The sequence below is a fragment of the Limulus polyphemus genome, unplaced genomic scaffold, assembly GCF_000517525.1.
Source record: "Limulus polyphemus unplaced genomic scaffold, Limulus_polyphemus-2.1.2 Scaffold4493, whole genome shotgun sequence".
Lineage (NCBI taxonomy): Eukaryota > Metazoa > Arthropoda > Merostomata > Xiphosura > Limulidae > Limulus > Limulus polyphemus.
The window spans coordinates 3,546-13,445 of NW_013670103.1; the positions used below are offsets into that span (position 1 = coordinate 3,546).

A 9,900-nucleotide genomic window follows, 5' to 3' on the forward strand; every position below is an offset into this window, starting at 1 on the left:
AAGTAAGCTTTGTAATGAACTGAAACATGTAGAGTACTTTACACAGTACCATTAAGTAAGCTTTGTAATGGACTGAAACATGTAGAGTACTTTACACAGTACCATTAAGTAAGTTTTGTAATGAACTGAAACATGTAGAGTACTTTATACAGTACCATTAAGTAAGCTTTGTAATGGACTGAAACATGTAGAGTACTTTACACGGTACCATTGTGAGGAACAGTGTGCTTTAGTTCAATGGTGAGGAACAGTGTGCTTTAGTTCAATAGTGAGGAACAGTGTGCTTTAGTTTAATGGTGAGGAACAGTGTGCTTTAGTTCAATGGTGAGGAACAGTGTGCTTTAGATCAACGATGAGGAACAGCGTGCTTTAGATTTTCTTTTTGCATACACCTTTGTACTCTTTCATATCCAAAGAAATTTTGTCTCTATCAACTTTTGCAGCTAGATATAATTATTGGTATGCTTTAAAATTCTACACATTTGTGGCCCACCAATAGTGATTTATATTTTACAATAGATCCCAGCCCATTTAGACATTACTCCAAGATAAGGGACAAAGAAACAGATCTTATTTAAATTATGGCCAAGGTGATCATTCAGTGGCAAAATTAGCAGGTGCTCATCAGAGAATGGTTTGCAAAGTAATATTTATAATAATGAGATAACATGAGCAAAACAAAATATAACGACAAAGAAAGGTCAAGTTTTAGTGATGCGACATATGTAAGACTTCCTAAACTATTATTTTTTTCTTTGTAATAAATATAAATCACACTTCTGAAAGTGAATTCTTTGACTCACCTAAGTGCCTAATTGTTTGAGCTTTGTAACTCATTATAGTTAATTAATCTAATTATTAATTATTTAACTATGCACAAAGAAATTATTATGGTGATGCAGAAACTTAATATCCAATATTTTTCATTTCTTGAATGGACAAAATACAACTTTTAAAACCTATTAAAAAGAGCATTTTAAATAATGAAACTCTACTACTAAACTGAGTATCTTTCTGATGAAACAATCCAGTGGAGACACTCACCACTCGCACGACAGCTCCAGGGCTCACCTCTAATGTCATGACAGTGCACCAGAAAGTCATAAACTGACTTTTACCTTTGACTGGCACCTTTGACAAAAAAAAATAAATCAGGATAAGAATGGAATGTTTAAAATTGGTTTTTTATTTTGTGTAGAAATACAGAAATCTGGCATGGGAATACATATGTTCTAACCAAAGGTGATACAAAGTAATCTTCTAAGCACCTTTACCTATATTGATAATACAGAACTTATTTTTAGCATCTTACATGTTTAGTTGATTAATGTTTGTTACCTATCACTATTAGTCTGGTGTTTAATACCAACAATCTTGAATAAAGTGAGGATCAATTTGTTTTCACTCAACAGCTAATGTACAGCCTCCGAGGAGGCATTCAAAACACTACATATGGCTTGTCACTGGCTCAAAGTTGGAAACACCTGATATAAACTAATACCACTTTGATTAAATGTTTATGAGCTTACTACAGAATATTGGAAGTTATATTATCTTGATTAGCTAACTCTGGACTTTAATATGAATTATATGTTATCATGTGTATCAGGGCTTACCAAACAAAATATTAAATTCCTGTATTGATCAGGAATTTTCATCTAAAAGTTATATTAGCTTAATAAGATTGGTAAGTACTCACAAGATGAAAGTTACATTATATTAAATACATAAATACCTCCCAACTTTGGAAAATTAAAATAGTGAAACTTTGTTCACAACAAAATCTGAAAAATTGGGGTGGTTTGGGGGTTGTTGTGGATGAACACTTACAAGTCTAGGAACATACAGTACAGGCTACATATTTTATGTTCCCAAATTAAATGTTCTGATTATTTTATGTATGCTACATCATCTCACAGTAAGGCCTACTAATTTACACTATAGCATAAATTGTGTTATTAAATGTTCCCATTATTTTGAATATGCTACACCCTACTACAGTAAGGCTTACTAATTTACAGTATAGTATAAATTGTGTTATTAAATGTTCCCATTATTTTGTGTATGCTACACCCTACTACAGTAAGGCCTACTAATTTACAGTATAATATAAATTGTGTTATTAAATGTTCCCATTATTTTGTGTATGCTACACCCTCCTACAGTAAGGCATACTAATTTACAGTATAATATAAATTGTGTTATTAAATGTTCCCATTATTTTGTATACGCCACACTCTCCCACAGTAAGACCTAATAACTTACAATGTACTATCAATCACACGAGTTAAGTGAATAAATTAAAATTAATCAGTTTCTTTAAATACATGCTAGTAAACACAATGTTATTCAGCTTAGCTTTATTTATCCATTTCTGATCATACAACATAACTTCCCACCAAGTTAGCCCACTTATGGTTTGCACGGGAGTTCTCTGACATCTTCTATGCATATTTGCTACACATAAAAACCTTTGGTCATTGAAACTTTTGCTCCTAATACACTGTTCATACTGCAACTTTCAATTAGGACATAGATTTCAACAAGGATTCCAAAAAATCAGTTGAATATCAACAAACATATCTCTAGTTTTCAGTTTGACATCACTGTCGCTTGTGTTACTGATAAAAGCTATGAGTGCTACGTGCCAATTTAGCATTCCTTTTTCTGTTTGTTTATAAGTGTAAATACGAATGACTCATCTTTATACAACCCAAAACAGGGAGAAACTAGTATATTAATCCTTGTCTGCTATTCTTTTTTTTCAGTTGCAGCTGAACAAAAAAATATTGGAACAACCAACATGATACTAAAAGGCTCCAAGATCAAAATGTTAATCGAGCTTGAATCGCAGCTGAGGCTAATTGTAATTCATTCAGCAGTGTAAACAAAAAAATATTGGCTCCTAATATACAATACCTTGATCAGCTGACATACGTGTGTCTTGTCTCCAGTAATATATATATTTTCAGACCAGGGAGTATCAATTCCAAGGTGTCGGAGCCGCAGACAGTGGATGTATTGGTGCTCTATCACAAAACTAGGAAGTGTACACTGTTGTCCTAGAACTGCACTTTTTTTACGATATTCTTTCTCTTTAGGTTTGTGCGAGTTGCCCAGGTGGTGAGGGTGAGTGAAAAGCTTCACTTCTAAATGTTGAGTCAATCTACTAGAGATCACTAGTTGCCCTCGTATGATGACCTAAAAAATAAAAATAAACTATAATAAATCATCAAATCAGGATATTGCTCAAAAATACATAATTCTAAGAATGCCTCTAGAGAACGAACATTTGTATAAAACTCTTCTGTTTTTTATGTACTGATATACAACTTACATACACATTCATTACCCATTCAAGCCGTATCCAGCCATTATTAACTTACATACACATTCATTACCCATTCAAGCCGTATCCAGCCATTATTAACTTACATACACAGTTTCATTATGAGAATGCTGCTATAATACTAAACAAGATGCAATTCCCACCTGTTTCTGTACAGTAGATATCTGTTTTATGATGATGAGCAGTGTAGCTATCTGACCTTTGGTCTCCCAAGTTTTTACAATTGTTCCAACACTATCTAACGAGAATGGTTCGCTCCATCCCCACCTCATGCTCTCGAGACACACGTGTAAATACTGGGAAAACATCATCAAAGTTCTATAAATAATTTAAACACTGAAATCAAAGTATTAAAATATTTAATTAGATTTTCCAAGAATGTTATTAATTTACTTGTGTTTTATACATATGACAAGTGGTACAACCACAACAATACGTGCTTATGTTTATAAAAATATCTTTATTCCATCGCTAGAATATACACTTCATAATTTGTGTCTTATGTACACAAAAAGTTTTTTATCTCTTTTAAGCTCTGTGATATACACGTGGTGCATTTTTTCCTTCTTGCGACACTGTTTTTATAAGAAGAAACACATACACAGTGTTTCATAAATCTTGTTGTATCAATACCGATAACTAGTAAACATATTCAAGTTCCAACTAGTAATAAATCAGGATAACCATGTGTTAACACTTTCAATACGTGACCTTTTTGTACTCGTTTAAAGTCTTTATAGATTTAACGCACATAACTCTCAAAACAGTGTGTATATCTTCACGAAATTTGGCAGTCTTTCAGTTAACATTACAAGTCATTCACATACAAAAGGTCATATTTTTTAGTGAAGTATTTTTAATAAAATAAGATAAAGATTTGTCCATGACTATATTGAGTATTTGTTTTGAATAGTCCGTGTGCAAAGTTATTTTCTTATTAAAATTAAAAATACTTTTCCTTATCCCAAAAATCTCATATTTCCTTTGTGTAATTCCTAAAACTTCCTAAATTTATTAAAAAAGTTTTTTTTTCAGTAGAACTTTGTAGTTTATCTGTTATTTTCTCTACCTTATCTTAAAATGGGATTGGTCAATTCAACTGACCTCGTAATCACCAAAAAAAATCCAAATATACCTAAATTAACCTTTTTTTTTTCTAGAATGACTCCAAATTGTAACATGAAACTACATTCGTTTATCCAAAGCAGCTCTAAGTTTGTAACATTATACATTTATTTATAATTAAATTCTATTGCCCTTTGAACCATGTCTAACTACTTTCCACACCATAAAAAGTTGTAAATCACTCGGAGAACATGCAGCTCGCGTGGCTCATGAACCATTTTAATGATATTATTATTATCATTACTTCTTTTACCTAATCTAGTTTTAAATAAATTAAAAAAAATCCGTATTTTTAGATTTTAGTTACTTTTATAATAATAAATAAAGAATAAATATGAAAACCAAGAAATAAAATACTTAACTAATCTTTTTTCTTGCCATCGGGTTTCAAAGAAAGTTAACCCTAACTTTTTATAGCACTAATAGTAATGCATTTAATAATTTGTATCTAATTAAATAATGCACCAAAGAACATAGACTAATAACTAATAATTTTTCTGGCTTATCAACTAGGTGACAAGAGCCGTTACGAATTCATCCAAGCTAGCCGTTAACTATCCCATGGGAACGAATCTTGCACTCTGAGTGAAATTGACAATATTCTGTTCAAAACATGTTATATAATACATCATTTGATAGATGAAAACCTTTACTTTCTATTGGTTATAAGTAATATATAATGAAACGTAAGAGAGAACTATCAATGAATTGTGGTGAAAAAGAGGATGTTAGAGGTGGGTGTGGCAGGAGAGGTCTGATTTTCTTTTCAATAGCTCTATAGCGAAACAAAATAAAACAAAATGTGTCACATGGGTCACACTAGTGGAAATTTAGGATTTTTTTTAATAAGCTCTTGTAGAATTAAGAACTTATGACTTATATACTATCAAAATATGGATTATTAGCTATGATTTTATGCTATTCTAATTGGTATAACATAAACAAAAAGTATTTTAATAGAATTTTAAATGTAAGACACTAAAACCTTGTGTCATGCATAGTAACTGATACCCAGGGTGATAGGGTTAATACATTGCTCCAAGAAGCCAAAAATTATAGGTTACTAACCTGTTTTGTCTTGTGAGCACGCCAACTGTAAGCATGCATCTGTCGACTAGCTAAAATAATACTCTCATCTGTGTCAACCTGAAAGAAATGAACAACTGAATTGTGTCAAACTATAACTGATTCTTCTCAAAATTTTATTATCATTAAGAATGAAACAGATGTATAATAAAATTTATTGCTTTTCTGTTGTTAAGCACAGAGCTACACAATGGGCTATCCATGAGGTGTCCACCATAGGTATCGAAACCCAGTTTTTAAGTTATAAGCTTCCAGACTTACCACTGAGCAAATAAGGGGGCATGAATTTATTACACCCAAGTAATCAAACTAAAGAAATACCTTTACAAAAATTACAGGTGACCTAAATAAAATATTAACAAAAATCATAGAGCTTAACAACAGCATTTATACCGATAAACAACAAGGAATAACCTTTTTTAAGAGTGAATCACTGATTGGGTTAATTAATTCGATAAAGTTACCTTGCTTTTTAAAAGTGATTTTTGCATAATTATCTAAAACTTTTTTATAAGATTACAATATCGAGTGTTTTACAATCACCATTAATAATCATTGTTCATATTATTGTTAAAAGGGGAAGATACTTACTTGACCAAACCGTACGGTTTCTTCTGTGTCATTACAGATCAAATAGTAATTAGGGACAAGAAGTTTGGACTCTTTTTTCTGGAACTATAAAAACACAGGATATTCATTTTATAAATAATTAAATAACTATAAAATATTATGTTATAATGTGTCTGTTGCATGAAAACAAAAAGGGTTAGGACTATTCTGACATCATTAAATACGCCATTTCTATAAAAACAACAACAAAAAAATGACAACAGACCCAACAAGTTAACTTAAAACCTTGCAAAATTAATGTATGACACACCGAAACATTTTTAAGCATAAGGATGTTCTATAATCTAAATCACTTATCATTACAGCAAAAGACTCTAGGTGCCAAGAACTATTCAATCTATGACATCATGAAACATTGTAATTCCAAAAAATTGATCTAACTGTATAAAACCATATTATTCGTCTTACACCATAAGATCTCGCATTAAATCAAATTTGTTAGTTTAGCAACTACTGTCTAACACAAAACCAGAATTTTTTACACCATAAACTTCATGTTAAATAAAATATATTACTTTAACAATCACTAATTAACTATGAACATCCAGATAGTTTTACATCATAAACCTCACATATAATAAAATATATTACTTTAACAATCACTAATTAACTATGAACATCCTGATAGTTTTACATCATAAACCTCACATATAATAAAATGTGTTACTAACAATCACTGATTAACTATAAACATCCAGATAGTTTTTACATCATAAACCTCACATATAATAAAATGTGTTACTAATAATCACTGATTAACTATGAACATCCAGATAGTTTTTACATCATAAACCTCACATATAATAAAATGTGTTACTAACAATCACTGATTAACTATGAACATCCAGATTGTTATATATACCCTAACCCTCACATATAATAAAATCTGTTGCTTTAAAAATCATGAATTGACTATGTACAACCAGACTGTTTTACACAATAAAAACCTCACGCTAAATAAAATATATCAGTCTAACAATCACTGATTGTTTAGGCAGAGCCAGATTGTTTTAAATCATAAACCTCACACTAAATAAATAAAATGTGTTACATTAACAATCACAGACTGACTACATACTATCATATTATCTGTTTACACCTTAAAAACTTACATTAGACTGTTGTTTCTTTAACAATCAACGTTTTAATTATGTAAGGTTCATACATGTTTTACATATTTCACTGCTGTTGTGAAGCAGTATTTAATTCTTAATAAAAGTTAGAATTAGGTTCAAAGCATTTAAATGATTAACATCAGAGGTTTATGCTCAGAGTATAGTTAATTACACCAACCTTAGACCAGCTAAGCACAGCCAGATTCAGAGTGTGAATGATGGACTGTCCTACTCGAAGATAACAAGGATGAAGAATAACTCCTCCTTCGAGCACAGATGGCTAAAAAACAAAAGAACACATCTGTATCGTTTACAATTAACTTATCACTTCTATAGTTCAATTTATAACAAAATGCACAATAATATATAAGATAGTACCAGTGCTCCCTTCTTTTAAAAACAAACAAACAAGAGTAACGCTTTAAAATGATATTATTGGTTTCAATTTAATTAGTGTAATATTACACGACAATAATCTTAATCATACAGTTGTATTTTGTCTAATACAGTCTACAGTTGAAGCCTCACCATGTCATTACAACTGGTCATGCTCTATCTGAAGATTATGCATCTTATAATAGCCATACAGCACAGTTTCCATTGTGAAATGTTTCATTACAAAGCTGTCATGTCCAAAGCACATCACTACTCTCTACATGCTTTACATAATCAATATTCTGTAAGAGGACAACAGTCTTCCAGTACGTGTTTCAACAGTTTGATCTCAAAGAAATCCACAGAAACTATTATGTTTTCCAGGTATGTGGTGGTTGAACAGGAGGTATGACTCGAAGCCTTATCTTGGTGAGCCCATGTCTTATTGGCCTTATTTCCAGATGAAGATCATTCTTTATTATGTTGCATACTATTGTCTGAGACACATAGATGGTTTGTGCTATTGACCTTTGTGTTCATGGATTTTTTCTGCTACAAAATGCCACACTTTACTTACCTTGGTTGAAGTAATTGTTGCAGGTTTCTTACTGGATGGTCCTTGTCTCCCAAGATGATCCATATTCCTTTGTTTTCCAATGCCATTAAGTACAATGGATATCCCAGTCTTAGAAATTCTAAGTCCACAATCTGAAAGCATCTGTCTTATCTAATTGTATGAATATCTGCATTGAACCCACTAGAATGTCCTTACCCTGTTTAATGTTCGAGTCCAGGTTAGCTGTACTTCACAATCCACAGGTTCTAACAACTGCTGCATTGTTAGATTTCTGTACTCTAGAATTTCAACACTAATACTGAATAATCCCTGAGAATAAAAGAAAAAAAGAAACTTATAAGATATGTTTTATTCAAGAAAGCAGCTCTTCATTTTGTAATTTTCAAAATAACCAGATAAAAAAACACACTCAAGAATACATTTGAGGGCAACAGTATGAAACATGAATATTACTGTGTTATAAAACATCCAACAAATGATAATTAAAACAGATAAATCAGATGGTTAGAAAATGAGTATGTATCACTTGAAAAGTGAATTAGTGTAAGCAGTACCATATATGTATGAGTAAGTATGCAAAAGAAGACATAATTAAACCACAATAATTATGTTGTGACATAAATGTGTTCTAATGTTAAAAACTCTATAACCCAAATGCTTTCGAAAGGTTCACCTGTACTTCACAACCCACTAGAAATAACTTACTTTGTTTAACATACGAGTCCAGGCTACCTGTACTTCACAACCCACTAGAAAGTCCTTACTTTGTTTGATGTAGGAGTCCAGGCTAGCTGTACTTCACAACCCACTAGAAAGTCCTTCCTTTGTTTAGTGTATGAGTTCAGGCTACCTGTACTTCATAACCCACTAGAAAGTCCTTACTTTGTTTGATGTACGAGTCCAGGCTATCTGTACTTCACAACCCACTAGAAAGTCCTTACCATGTTTGATGCAGAAGTCCAGGTTAGCTGTACTTCACAACCCACAGGTTCTAACAACTACTATTTGGGTTACAGGGTTTTTATTGTTTTATGTTAAGATTTCTTGAACCTATGTATTTTTCTGACATTCATGAATGTGTTCTAATGTTTGTATTACAATGCACAGGTACTAAATATGGTCACCTATTCCCAAACGAAATGAAAAATCATGTATTCTGGGTTTCCAGACACATCTAACTAATTATATATTCTATCTGTCCTTCATTCTGGTAAGGCTACTAGAAATAACAATGACTTCCAGTTTCTGTTGATCATAATTATGTCTTCCTAAAATAAAGTACATTTACATTTAACTTTAAGTCTGTACTCTGTCTAATTTGATTATCAAACTTCATTCTTGGGTGTTCATCTTAACGTTTAGTTTATACTTTAATGAATTACCTTCTCAATCACACCTAACTATCTTGCTGCTCATATTATCTTTACTTAGATTAAATTCTCTCTAACTGGATCATTATCAATCACATACAAGCTAACAAAATATCATCCATCTACCTCTCACTTATTACATTTAGTTTAATATTTACCTCTCACTTATTACATTTAGTTTAATATTTACCTCTCACTTCTTACATTTAGTTTAATATTTACCTCTCACTTCTTACATTAAGTTTAATATTTACCTCTCACTTGTTACATTTA

The 9,900-nt window shown here is 31.4% G+C and overlaps 1 protein-coding gene across 1 annotated transcript in view; it reads right to left on the reverse strand.

Moving 5' to 3' along the window:
- The window catches only part of LOC106471251 (vacuolar protein sorting-associated protein 13B-like), a gene marked incomplete at its 3' end in the record, with an annotated part of 86,960 nt that overhangs the window by 3,192 nt on the left and 73,868 nt on the right, over positions 1-9,900 (reverse strand). Inside the window, exons 32-38 of the mRNA XM_022399866.1 lie at positions 8,453-8,566; positions 7,484-7,585; positions 6,152-6,235; positions 5,543-5,620; positions 3,493-3,645; positions 2,920-3,201; positions 1,004-1,131 (exon numbers count right to left, since the gene is read on the reverse strand). Of these exons, the coding sequence (XP_022255574.1) occupies positions 1,004-1,131; positions 2,920-3,201; positions 3,493-3,645; positions 5,543-5,620; positions 6,152-6,235; positions 7,484-7,585; positions 8,453-8,566 (941 nt within the window). The remainder of the gene's footprint in view (positions 1-1,003; positions 1,132-2,919; positions 3,202-3,492; positions 3,646-5,542; positions 5,621-6,151; positions 6,236-7,483; positions 7,586-8,452; positions 8,567-9,900) is intronic.